This window comes from Lithobates pipiens, unplaced genomic scaffold (assembly GCF_037356315.1).
Source record: "Lithobates pipiens isolate NorthernLeopardFrog02 unplaced genomic scaffold, aLitPip1_a1.2 Scaffold_8, whole genome shotgun sequence".
In the NCBI taxonomy this organism is placed as follows: Eukaryota; Metazoa; Chordata; class Amphibia; order Anura; family Ranidae; genus Lithobates; species Lithobates pipiens.
Window position 1 is genome coordinate 310,320,492 of NW_027507903.1, and position 14,386 is coordinate 310,334,877.

At 42.0% G+C, this 14,386-nt stretch overlaps 1 protein-coding gene across 7 annotated transcripts in view; it reads left to right on the forward strand.

Moving 5' to 3' along the window:
* The window catches only part of SH3TC2 (SH3 domain and tetratricopeptide repeats 2), a 204,014-nt gene that overhangs the window by 157,766 nt on the left and 31,862 nt on the right, over positions 1-14,386 (forward strand). For all 7 annotated transcript variants that reach the window (XM_077472737.1, XM_077472739.1, XM_077472738.1 and 4 more), the window contains 3 exons: positions 1,392-1,525; positions 7,625-7,666; positions 9,911-11,614. In XM_077472737.1, the coding sequence (XP_077328863.1) occupies positions 1,392-1,525; positions 7,625-7,666; positions 9,911-11,614 (1,880 nt within the window). The remainder of the gene's footprint in view (positions 1-1,391; positions 1,526-7,624; positions 7,667-9,910; positions 11,615-14,386) is intronic.

Consider the following 14,386-nt stretch of genomic DNA (forward strand, 5'->3'; position numbering starts at 1 on the left):
TTTGCAGCTGAGGTCCGCTGGACTTTCAAACGAACTGACTTGGCCACACATGATCACTCCAAAAGTCTGACGGATTTGAATGTGATGACGTAGAATAAGGAAGTTCATAGCCAGTAGCCAATAGCTGCCTTAGCGTCGTCTTAGTCCGTCAGACTAGCACACAGACGACCGGATTTTTGGACCGGACTTGAGTCCGTTGAAAAGATTTGAAGCAAGTTTTATTTCTCGGTCCACCGGACTTTTGGGAAGAAAAAGTCCACTGGAGCCCACACACGATCGAATTGACCGACGGATTCCAGTCCGCCAGACCAAGTCTGTCGAAAAGTCGTGTGTACATGGTATTAGTCACCCAACTCCATGTCAAATGCTCTAATATTTCACAGAAAACCCAAAGAGGTGTCCACTTGCCAGACTATTATGACCACAGAAGCGTAGTTCTATGCATGCTTTAAAATATCCTCTCAATCCCACAACTCCCATGTCTTAATCTTAAACCACTGGTGAGGTCCTGGTTATGAATTCATGCTAGCCTCTGGGACCAAAGAGCTGGGAGATCAGGAAAACACTCTGAAGTACATATAGACCTACACCTGTGTGTTCATATTCATCTGGTAAGTGGACATCTTTTTGTGTGTTCTTTTGAAGCTTGTAGTATTTGCCATCCAGTGGTATGGCTTATACATGTTGTTTTGTAATATGTCATTTTAAGGTGTGTCAACCCTCTCTATCAATACTTTTCTGGACTTTGTCTGACCTTCTAAGAAATTTGACAGACTAGGCTTGGAGATGTAAAACACTTTTATCACAGGGAATCCTATATTTCAAATTTAAGCTGTTATAGGGTTTGGGAGCTGCTACATATAAGTGGGACTGCAGTGATAAAGCATCCTCAGTGGCCTGGGTACTACACTGAAGATTCATTTACATTTTAAATTGCTATAAAAATATAATGTGTGTGTCCTAATGCTACCTACAAGATACAGGGTGTTTATGTTACTGTACAGTATTGCTATGTTCTTGATTTAAACTTATCTTAGCCATTACTGTTCAACCTTCAACCATCATCTAGCTTTTGTGGTCATTTATAAAGTATGGATTGGTCATGTGTAATTCATCTTATTCTTTGGAGATACTTTTTTCACTAGTATCAGTGTAGATTATTTAGAAATAAGATGAAAAAAATAGAAATTATATAAATAAATACATTTAAAATAATAATTCAAGGTAAAACTGACATTTGATGGATTGTTTCACTTTGCTTTTTGCACAGACTTATTGAATACTGCTGTTAGCATCACAATTCAAATGTAATAATATACCATTATATGGTTATGACAGTGAACATTATTTATGAAGTGATTTGCACCAACTCACTTGGATGTTTCTTGCAGGTGTAAAGACTTATTATTTCTTAGTGAGGAGGAGAAGATTTCCTTGAACTCTTTTGATGATGAAGCTCATAGAGGCTCTGCAGATCTTCTGCGTAGTTTGGCTCAGACTGATATCACATCAGTGTACAGGATGGGTAAGAAAAATATGATCATTCTTAAGACTATAAAAGATTTTGCCCACAGTTCCGGGCACTTTTGAGCTGGTAGCACCCAAGCACAGTTGCTGTTTAGGAACATGTGGCCATTCTCAAAGGGCAGGTACCTCACCATCTGACCCACTGCCCTTGGCTGAGCTTTAGGGCTGGCAGCTGAAAAGGATAGGTATGTGTTCTGGCTATAAGTAGTCTCTGTGGGGCAAAGTAAGAGGTTCGTTTAATTACTGCCCTGCCCATTCACACCTGAGCAGAGCAAATTTAATTTTTTATTTGAGAGTTTTGAGCATTTTTAGAAGTGTATTACAAGTGTTTTAGAAGTGTATTATAAGCATTTTACAGTGTCAGATGTTTTTGTTTAGCCAATATAAAGCACTAGGGAGATGAGACATGTAAGAGATTAAGGGTTGAGAACTTCTAAAAATGCACAACAAAATACTCATAAAATGCTCATGTCACAGGTTTTTGGGCATTGCCATTGAAGTCTATGGGACCCAGTCTGCCTCCAATCTGCCAAAAGGAAGCTTTTGTACTTGTTTTCAGAGACAGGCATTTTGCTACAGGCGACAGAATGCTCAGATGTGAACAGGGGCCATTCAAAATAATAGGATTATCCTTGTTGAGCAGCTTAGAGCTTCAAGCAAGAAATTGCTTGAGTGTGAATAGAGCAAAAATTGTGTTCTGGATATGATACAGGAAGTCTCGGCTTGAGCCCAGAACGCCGCAGCTACATACAGTTTACACAGCACATCCAGTGGCCTTGCATGTTAGCGAGGGACATAGTTTGGAAAGTAAAATGTATCAAAAGCTGGAGTTCAGCTTTAAATTTTAACCTACTCTTTAGATCCCCTTCTAATTAATGTGTTACTAGTAAAGTAAGATTATATTGTTTGTAGAGACATAATGTATTTTTAATTTTTAAATTCATGCTGCTGTGCATTAGTAATGAGCAGTGAAAAATAATTTTGGTTCACAGCACAGAATTAACAGGGCAATGACAGACTCGGAAGAAGCATGCTGCTTTATGTAATTAGGAAACTGATGCATGTCTAAACATTGTTTTCTTGCTAACAAAATGCCTTTGATTCTGAAAAAAGCAATGGTATATAGTAGCCAATCATAGGTATAGCAGTTAGCTTATATAATAAAATAGGTACTTTTTGTACTATGGTAATGTTAAACAAAGCTGTAACCACTCCTATATTCATATATAATACTGCCTGAGATACACCTGAATGATTAAAGTAGAACTATAGGCAAAATTTTATTTTTAATTTTGAATAGAGCAAGGGAGGGTTATAACCCCTGTCAGATTTTTTTATCACCATGTCCAGTTGCCGAGATTTCTCTTCACTTCCTGTCCCATAACCAAACAGGAAGTGAGAGGAAATACCTGCAAATTAAGGAAATTCCTTGGGGACCTCCAGATCACCAGAGTTAGTGTCTCCATTGGAAGATTTGCCATCTGTTACTTTCCTGGGGACAACCCAAAATTTGGGGTGTTATTTTTACTTTCACTTTCAATAATTATGGTACACAGGACAACTAGAGAGGCTTAACAGGGGCACAGACAGCAATAAAAACTGACACGTACCTCCTAACAGGGGCACAGAAAGCAATAAAAACTGACAAGTGTTCTAATCCCTCTCCACTCTATCCAAAACTAAAACAAGTTTTGCCTTTAGTTATACTTTAATCTTTTTTGTACAAGCCCCAACCCTTTTTGTCATGATTATTTTGGCAAAAACACTGCTAGAGTATGCTATCAGAGACATCATGAAAAAACATTACTTTTCAAGGTCCTCTCAAAAAAGAAAAAAGAAAAAAATATTTAAAAAGTAAAAACGATTTAAAAAGTTTTTGTCTTTCACCTCCTAAATCCTGGCCTCATGCATAGACACACCACGGAGACCTCACGTCTCGTCACCTCGTTTGAAGCTTTGATGTACTTTGTTATGCAGCATGTTCTATGTTAGTTGCAGTTTCATGATAAATGAACATTAAAAAGCAACAACTGGTAATACACTTCTTTGTGATACTAAAGAGAAAGAAATTGTATTATAGCTGGCCATGCACCAGTGGCATCTGATCCATGGGTGCAATGTGTTCACTGCACATGAGCCCTGGGGGGGGGGGCGGACTTACTGTGCTCTGACAGACACTGCACCCATGTATGATATGTGTTAGATACTACAGCTGCTCCTGTCACTGGAGTAGCAGCAGGGGTCACAATCGAGACGTCGCCCCTGCTTCACGGAGGCCTGTGCAGTCTGGTTCTCACTTTCTTGTCTGTGTGGGTGGCATGGTAACCAGAGAGGCCACTATGTGATGGGGAGACCACTCCCTTCCCCTTCACACAGCTGTGAGATGGGATGGGCCACTGAGTGAAGGTGGCAGATCAGGTGCTCAGGTGAATAAATGGAAGCACTGTGGTGATCAGTAAACTTTCCTCCTGTCTGGTGTGCAGACTTAACTTTTCTCTACTGCCTCCCAGCTCTGTCTTTCTGTCCATGCTCCTGTGCAAGTTGGTCCCGCCCCCTCCACCCCCCTTTTCTGTAAGCCAGTCCTCGCTGGTCACTCTTCACCTCCCTCTTCTGTTATTGCCCTTCTCCTCACTTGTCCTCAGTCGTGGCGGGGGCTCGGCCTGGGGTACATGCTGTCCAGCTGGGGCTGATCCAGGTGACAGAGATACTACAACAAGGCAGTAAGTTCATGAAGTGGTGAGAGTGAAGCATTAGATAGGAGGGGGGATGTGGGAACATTCTATAGCCTGGGACACAGGGCTAGGGGACTTCTACTGAGGGAGACTGAGACTTCTCTGGACTCCCCCTGTACTGGAGATATCACATGTGTGGGAACGTGAAAGGAGTCAACATGGGGGAGGGCTAAGTTCTGGACATCCTGGGATTTGTGTGCAGGCGGCAGGGTCTCCTGCACATACCACCCACCTCCATACACTTCGTACCGATCTCCTGCACATACCTCCCACCGTCATACACTCCATACCCCTCTTTGGTACATACTACCCTCCGCCGTACACGCCGTACCTCTCTACTGCACATACCACATGGAGAACCTTAGCCTCTGGCTTTAGATTTTGAATTTTTTATTAACAGGATGGGGTTGTTAGCCCAATGGCTTACCCACATTCTATAAGACCAGGGTATCCTTTTTTGTCTTGGTCATCGTTGGAGACCTCACATGGGTTGTTGTACTAATATGTTACCTCGCTCAAGCTCATTTAACCATGTCATCCCTGTCACTAAATAGGGATTTGTTTTGATCAAAATATTGTTTCCTATTATACTCTTCTGTTTCTAGCTATATACACTACGAATCTCCTTTAATATTTATCTATGTATCCATAATACTATTATTATTAATACCGATTTTTATAAACTACCTTGTTGTTTATGTTATTTTGCCAGTTAGCTGGTAATATACTTTAGGACAAAGCGGTGAATACAAGACCAGATGATAGCAGAGAGGGATGGAGGGGGTTAAACTGCGGGGACTGATATGCTGAATTGGTGCTTCTGTATTTATGTAAAATAAATGAAATGGACCTGAACATCTGGAGAACCACACATGGCCTGAGCTTGCCTGTATGGACGGGCTGAAAGTTAATTGCTCTTGAACAGATTTCTACTTCAGTTTAGACAATGTTAAATCAATATCAACTGCCTTGTAAACACTGACTCACTTGCTAGACAAGTGTTAATTTGTAGAAACAATCTGCTTAAAATGAAAAGTTCTTACATTTTTAAGCAATTGTAAATTAAATGACTGATTCAATAAAATACTGTCCTGTTCAACATCTGTGGTCCCATGATTACATTATGCATGTATCTTTTCAAAAGCCAACACCATTTTGTGCTACGTTTATATGAAACTGTCCACATTTCACTTAAAGTGGAAATAAACTTTATTTATTTTTATAAAATTGCAAAGCTGATTTCCTTAATGTGTTTATCAATGCAAGTAGATTTACAACCTAACTGAATGACATTTAGTTTGAGGAAGCACTCTGTATCAAACAATTGTCAGTTTTTTCTAAGCTACGTTTTCACCTTAATCCATTATTTGTTGCTTTTCAGTGCACTCTTTTTGCACCCGCTTATCATCTACACAGACTCCAGTGGTAGTTGCATGGCATTCCTCATGGCAGGTTTCCTCATGGTGGCAACAGTGAACCATGCGTAATTTGTAAAAAATGAATACTTATAATCATCATAAGTCATGTGACAGAGTGACAGCTCTGTTGTCAGCTTATAACAGAAAGTGTAAGGTAGGACGTCCATGCCAGGATCACCATATATTATCGGTCGGTCGCACTTACCCCATCACCGGCGACTTCCCCCTGCTCGAGGGCAGTGGTGGACTCCTGTTCTCCTGCTCTCCATCACTGGTGGCTTTTCGTTCTCTTGCTCTCCACGGTGGTGACTTCCGTTTCCTTCCTCCTTGTTGGCCAATCGGGAGTCTTCTCTTTTTGGCGAATCGGAATATGGGCTCTAATCAGGTGCTTAAAAAAAAATGCCAGGCCATTGTAATTCATGCGCCTGGTGCCCCGAAAGGGACCGGACGCATGAATAGAGGGTGGCCACAGCTGCCATAGATAGATTCATGCTATGCATGAATCTATCCATTACCATATGGGGGTTGGCCTGGAGAGAGGGGGCGGTGCCCAGGTGCCTCTAATGGACAGGCTGCCACTGACTTAAAGGATCACAGATGGATTATTGCCTGCCACAAATGCGATTTCCTTTAATTTAGTAAAGATTTAGTTAAGAACCTTGGGGTGACCATTCTATACATGGAGCTGTAACACTTGCATCAGAATTATTATTGTAATTAAAGCGGAGTTCCAGTCTGTAATAAAAAAATAAATAAAACAAATACTGTAGCTGCTGACTTTTAATATAAGGACACTTACCTGTCCAAGGATCCCACGATGTAAGCACCCCTAGGCGATTCTTCAGTTGGCTTAAGGTGGAGGCGCTGGCATCCGTGGTAAGAGAAGCAGGAAGTGAAGTCTTGTGGCTTCACAGCCTGTTTCCTACTGTGCGAGTCATGCTGCGCCTTCTGAATGGTCTCCCCATCTTCTGGGACCTCTGTGTGTCCCAGAAGGAAGATGGGGGAAGAAGGAGGGGCTGGGAATGTTGTAGATCGTTGAGTGGGAGAGGAAGATGGAGCAGGCACCTGTCAAAACCAGGTACTCGTTCCCCCCCAAAAAGTGCCAAATGTTCCGGGGTGGGGGGGGGGTTGCGAACAAGCGAAGCTTCCCCTTTTGAGTGGAGCTACACTTTAAAACAGTTTCCCATTTAAAACGCACATCAAGAAGTAGGCAGAAGAATGTTTTATATTGGTAAAGTGCTACTTTAAATAAACTCTAAGGCTAGGTTCACACTGCTGCGACCATATTTCGACCTGATGTGGTTTGCATATTCTATGGGTTCAAAATTGCTCTAGAATCGCACCATAGTATATGAACCTTTTCCAAAATCGCACCATGTTGAGTTGCATCGATGTGAATGGGCACCATTAAAAAACGTGATTTTCATTGTCATGCTATTCTCTGCGACTCAAGTCGGATCTGAAATCGCACTAGTGTGAACGGAACCTTAATAATATACTATATACCTTCTACTGTTTTATACAGGCCTGCTCTCAAGTCGTTTATGCCCACGAGTTTGATATACAAGGAATTTATGTGAATGTCAGGTGATATTAATAATGAGATATTGGGGGTTATTTACTAAAGGAAAATCCCCTTTGCACTGCAAGTGCACTTAGAAGTAAAGTTGCTGTAGATCTGAGGGGGACATGCAAGGAAAATAAAAAACAGCCTTTTAGCTTGCACATGATTGGATGATAAAATCAGCAGAGCTTCCACTTGTTTCAGATATACCCCCTAGATTTAGAACGACTGCACTTCCAAGTGCACTTGCAGTGCAAAGTGGATTTGCCTTTCGTAAATAACCCCCATTGTGTAATCTTTGCCTAATTTTTTATGGGAGCTCCAAATCATTTATATTGAATTGAACATTGTAACAATTTATTTGTGTGTCCTGTGTTTTGCAGATGGTTTGGATCCTGTGGAAATATACTTAAAATCTTCTTTTGGTAAGAATACATTTTATATTAATTTCAGTTTATTTTAGCAGCAGAACAAAATAAATCTACTTTTGCTATCAAGATTGTTTTTTTTGACAAAAAGTGCTTGAAATTCCAGTAGGGGAGGATCAGAATGAGAAGTGGTTGCATTAAAGTTCCCTGTGAAAACTGACCTAGCTGAATTTTGATCCTCATGCTATATAAGTTAATATTGAAAGTATGCAGTTTGAGGTACCAGTGGCATTTCCCTTTTGACTCTATTAGGCCTAGTTTACACTAGCATTAAAAGCAAGCGTTTCAGGGACATTTTTAACGCCCTTCAAACGCCTATGCAAATTATACTTTGGACAGCACATTATCAAAACATGAAAACGTTAGGGTCGATTCACTTCAATATTGAAGCCTCATGCCAAGTTTGAAAAGAGTTGGAGAACTTCAACTCCTTCCATTGAAGTCTATGGTACATTACAGTTAATAATAGGCATTTGTGGTGCTGTTTTAATGCGGCAAATGTGCACAGGGCGTTTGGGGGAGATTTTTTTATGCTCATTAAGAGCCAGTTCACACTAGATGCAGTTCCGTTCAGTTTCTTGCTTTTTTTTTTCTGCACTAAAAATGCATGCACAGTGTTTTCCATGTATTCCAATGGCTCTAGTTCACATCATGCAGTCAGTTTCTGTTCAGTTTCCGGTTGGTTTCTGGTGCAGAAACTGACCGGAACTGACTGTATTGGTGCAGAAAAAACTTAACTGCGCGTAACTGCATCTGGTGTGAACTGGCCCTTAATGCGTATCAACCACTTCTATTAATGTGCATTAACGCTATAGGCGCATTTGATAAGCGGCAGTATTTTGAGCAGGTGTGAACAAGCCCTTAGGCTTCCAGAGTATGCAAATCTCACATTCGATAAAAATGTACACGTTAAAGTGGATATATTGTTCACATAAGATCTTTCTCAATCCCACTCCCTTACACTCTGGGTTTGGGAGTGTTTAGGATCTCTTAATGGGTGCTCATGTAACAAAATGTCTAGTCACGTGTTGAAATCAGTCAGGGAATCTGAACTTTGATTTTCTCCTTTGGCAGAAATGACCTGATTAAAATCATTGGCATTCCTTGGGTATTTTAAAGGCTTCATTTCATTTTTTTTCAGTTGTAAGTTTTACATGGCTGATGGTTTATTTTAACCATTGTTGACCTTTTCTGAAAGGGTGATAGCAGCTGGGGTGTCAGGACCTAGGTCTGAACCTGTGACTTCTGCTGTGTCTGGCAATGTCTCTTCTTGCTGAGGCACCTGGGATGCTGAACAGCACCCTGACTAACCCATTAGACAATCTTGCCTTGTTTCTACAGAACCCTGAACTCCTTGCAACTCCCATGAAATTCCTATTTAAGCCATTCCTGTTTGCCAGATTGTTGTGCTCTCTCCAGCCAATAACTCACTCTTGTCTCTTCTGCTGCTGTCTATACCTCCACTACCACTCATTATCACATTTTGGCTTATCCCTCAACTACACTTCTGCTTAATTCCAACCTGGAACCACTTGTTACCGACGTTTGTTTTTTTTACTAGCTATGCTTTTGCTTGATCCCTACCTGCTATATCTGTTACTGGACCCCGTTTTTTTCTCCTCCTGGTGGGGCGATCCTGAGGAATGCGACCTGGTACTAACATGCAGCAAAAGTGATCTCCACCATCAGGAGCTCTGGTGAACACCGGTTAGTGTTTTAGACTCCATACTTTAGGTGAGCCTGTGTCATCTGCCAGGGTGACTTGCTTCTGCACTTATCCAACTGGTCAGTGGGAGCCTCTCTACTGCTATAGCTACTGGCCTCCAAGCCTAACCCCTGACCGTAACACGGGGAAAGGTTTAGTTCCAAAATTACAAAAGTCACATCTAAAAGGAAAAAGAAGCCAATTTCAGAATAATGCACAGGGAGTTTGTGATCCAGTTTTAGGTCAATTTCAAACTGCCATTTGGCAAAAATATCAACACAGGTTATAGTAGCTGAAGTGAAAAAACAACTTCATGATTTGATATGATACCCTGGGAACTAAAGGGCATTTTTAGTATTTTTCTGGAGTTCCATTTAGAATACTTCGCCTTTAAAACCAGGTTTTTTCATAGAAAAAAAAGTTGCAGTTTGTTATCTTGGTATACTGGTAGTCTTCAAAATGTTAAATGTTCAGATAAACTGTATTACTAGCAGATTGCCCTCTACTATTTTAAATAGCATTGTTTTATTTTTTAGGGACAAGAGAAGATTATGGAGAAATTCAGATACCTGACAGCTGGGAGGAAAGCGAAGCTGTAACAGATTCATCGAAATGTAGTATCTCTGACAAGTCAACACCAGATTCTGAGTGGAAATATGGAGTAGAGAGCTTCCATGTTCCTGGTCAAGAAGATATTGACGACCCTAAATTTTTTGTTGACTTAAATGCAAGTGACTTAGAAGACTGTGAAGTTTTTGATCCTATCTTGACATTTCTCAACAAGGAGGGCTATGACTTTCATTTTCAGCCTTTATACGACCTCTCAATGTCTTTTCTCAGCTCCACATTTTATGGATTTTCTGAAGAGGAAGACTTAGTCATGTACTTGGAAACATCTCGAAACTGGGCAAAGAGAAATAACATGTCTTGGGCTCATGTTCGTTGCTGCTTTCTTCTTGGACGTATTTGTGCTAAGCGGATGAAACTTTCTCAAGCAAGGGTTTATCTTGAAGAAGCTTTAAGTGCCATTAACCAGGGATTTCTTGACCTGCACCTTTTGGCTGCCCTGTATGGGAATTTATCAGCTATCTACTTGAAACAAAATTTGAGAACTAAGCAAGACCTGTTGCTGGAAAAGTCTGCCAGTCTTCTAACATGCTTACCACAGCATCATTTTAGTTCTGAGAATGAGCTGGAGGTGCTAAAATATGTTTTCAGGAAAGCTATCATTGTCAATAATGCATCCTTGGAATCCAGAGTTTGCTTCCTCATATTTCGGTTACTCCATCAGCTTGGTAGACACGATGAAGCCCTTCCCTTTCTAGAACGTCTGCAGTTTCTTCTCATCACCTCATGCTCTCAGACTTTAAACTCCACTACAAGTGTTTTGCCAATTTTAAGTTACTTATATGACAAGAAGTATCTGCCTCATGTTGCTTTGTCATCAGCCAGATTGTGCAAAACAGTTGGCATGAAAACATTGCCCTCTCCTTTGTGGAGGGTAGCAGTTGTCATGCAGAACTTATCCAAAATCATGGGTTGTCCTCTGAAAGGCAATTATATTCCAGCCCAGGCTGCCCCATACTTGAAACATGCTTTATCCTCTTCATATGAAAATGGTGATGTAAAGGCTCAGAGGACGCTGTGTCTTATTTTAGCTAAGCTCTATCTACAACATTGTTTTCTGTCAGGTGCTGTTGGCTACACAAAAAGGGCTGTGGAACTGGGGAGATGGACAAGTGAAGAAGATGCTTTTGAATCCTCTCTGTTTCTGGGATGGCTGTATATACTGGATGGCCAGTTTGAAGGGGCTTGTCATATTCTGATGCCTCTGCTAGACTCCATGCAGGAAACTGACAGCACCACTCAGTGTGGTGTTGTACATAATCTCCTTGCAAATGCACAGAAAAGGAACAAACAGATACTTGAATCTTCAAGAGGGTATTCTTATGCTCTTAAGATGGCTACTGAAACAGGGAACAGGCGCAACCAAGCCATAGCCCTAGCAAACTTTGGAACGTTAGCAGTCTTCTGCCAAGCATACATTATGGCGGAGAGGTATTTTGTAAAATCCACCCAGCTTTTCATGGATGTGCAGGGCTGTGATGATGCAGAAAGGGAACTGGCACAGGTTCTCCATTGGTTTGGAAACATTCTAATTCCACAACATAGGCTGGAAGATGGAAGGGTGTGTTATGAACTGGCTTTGCTATTTGCAATGAAATCCAACAATCTGAAAAGTGAGTAGCCCATTTATATCATAACTTTATTTTACAAAACTGGCATAGGATCTTTTAAAAAGATTACTACATTAACTGTAATTCCAGCCAAGACTTTTTTTTTTTTTTGCATAGAGAGGTTAGGGGTTAGACCTTCTATTCTTTTATTGCTGTTGGGTTTTATTCCTTTGTTGAAGTGCTGCAGCCCTCGTTAGACTCTTCAGTGTTTATTACTCAAATCCCTTTAAAACAGCAGTGATATAGGGTTTGGAACCACATTGTGTGGTTGAGAAAACTCCCAGAAGTGCCAAATAAGGGCCTTATAGAGTTTTGTACAGCATTGGAACAGAAAGAATATTGGAGACGTGGACCACCAGAGAGATAAGTATAAAAGCTGCTCTATTGTAGGGACCTGCCATCTGCTTTTATTTCTAACCTAACTCTAAAGCCGCGTACACACGGGCGGACTGTCTGGCTTACTTAGTCCGCCGAAACACATTTCAGTGGACAGTCCGCTCATGTGTGGGCTTCAGCGGACTTTTTCAGCGTGCAGTCTGACGGACTAAGTATTTCGGAATTTCCGTAATGCAGTCCGTCGGACTCGCATTTCGGCGGACAATCCGCCCGTGTGTGTGCCAGTCCGCCGTACTTTTGAAATGAGCGGACTGGGCGGCGACAGAAGACCGGGCCACCGCCTGTAAAAAAGCTATAAGAAGGCGCGGTGGCCCGGCAGAAGAACCGAAGAGGGGAACAAGACCCCCGAAGTCGGGAGAAGAGGCCGGCGGCGAGGAAGAAAGCCGGACTCCTCCGCTAGCAAAAGAGCTACAAGAAGATAGCGGAGGAGTCCGGCGAGAAGACCCCGAAGCCGGAAGACCCCCGGAGCTGTGCAATAAAATATTTTAACCCTGTGTTGTGTTTTTTTTGTACTTTTTTTCACAGGTGAATGGGTAGGGGTACATTGTACCCCATACTCATTCACATAGGGTGGGGGGCCGGTATCCAGGGGCCCCCTTATTAAAGGGGGCTCCCGGATTCCGATAAGCCCCCCGCCCGCAGACCCCGACAACCAACGGCCAGGGTTGTCGGGAAGAGGCCCTTGTCCTCATCAACATGGGGACAAGGTGCTTTGGGGTGGGGGGGCCGCGCGGCCCCCCCTTCCCCAAGGCACCCCCCCATGTTGAGGGCATGCGGCCTGGTACGGCTCAGGAGGGGGGGCGCTCGCTCGCCCCCCTTTCCTGGCTGGCCGGGTAGCGTGCTCGGACAAGGGTCTGTTGTGGACTTGGGGGAGACCCCCACGCCGATTTTTTTCGGCGTTGGGGTTCCCCTTTAAGTCCATACCAGGCGGCGGGGTCAGCGACGTCTCCTTCGCGGGCCCCGCCTACCTGGAGACGCGCTCGAAATTAGCAGACTTCCCTCCGCGTGTGTGGGCGAGTCCGTTCATTTCAAAAGTAGGGCGGATAGTATGGCGGACTTAGTCCGCCGTATTAGTCCGCTCAAAAAGTGCCGTGTGTGGGCAAGTCCGTTCATTCGAAAGTATGACGGACTGTCCGTCGGATTGTCTGACGGACTAAGTTGGCCAGACAGTCCGCCACGTGTGTACTTGGCTTAACCAGTTATGAACAAACTTCATTGAAGTACACAGGGCTTTCCTCCACATTAGCTATTATTTTCCTGTTGACTTTTTTTTCCAACCGATAATATTTAAGCGTTTTTCTTTTTCTTTTAATTTTCATTTATTTTAATCATATTTTTTTGTGTTGCATTAAAAAGGAGCACATTATTAAAAAAAGCCTTTTAATATTAGTGTAATTTCATCAGGACGAATGATACAATCAAATGCATAATTTTACCTGTTTTATTATTTTTTTTTTCACTTACACTGATCACAGTGAGTTTTGTTTTATAGACTGTGTAAAAAAATGCAATACATTTTGCAAGATAAGATCTCCAAAAAATAGCCTTGCCTGTCCTAAAAAAACAATATATGTATTACTTTGTTATCTTAAAGAGGTAGTAAACTTTGCTATCCCTATGGTGCTTTTCATCTAGTTCATTCTAATCACGTATTAGCAAGCATTACACAGTGTAATGCAGGCACAATTGCATATCCCTTACTTTTTTTTTTCAACTTTTTGGGATAAGACGGCACCATCTTCAGTATGGTTTTCTGACCCTGCTTTGTGTTGCATTTCTGCCCTCTCACGCTTCCCTTGCCATAATCTTACGCATGCACGATCTGGTATTAGCCAAGCCCCGCTCTTGATCCAACGTTACTACAGCAACCGAGCTCCGCTGCCCATAGCCAACCTATGCTCCACATAGGTGGGCTCCACAAGAATACCATGGGGAGTACCAGAAGGATAGGAAACACTTTTCAGTCTCGCAAGCTTTAATAGCTGTGCAGAAATCCCATTCAAGGCATCTGCATCCTCTCAAGGGAAGGGATGCAGATGCGCTTGCGTCGGTGAAGTCATTAAACAAAATGGGATGGACTTCAAGCAAACAATCAAGTAAGGAGAGATTTACAAGCAGCGATCAGTAGTGTTTTTTATGATGATTGCAATACAATAAAGTTGTGTGGGAGAGTTTACTACAACTTTAAGTAATGATAGAGGTACACATTTATGTTGAATCAGCAGTCCCAACTGAAATATAAAATATACTTTGGTCCACAGGGTATACACCGGTGGGAGATCTTGCAGCAGTGTTCAACAACAAACCCGCAACGTTATGTCAACTATATAAAAAAATGCTTTTTTTGTCTAGTAGATCATTGCATTTACATTTTTCCCC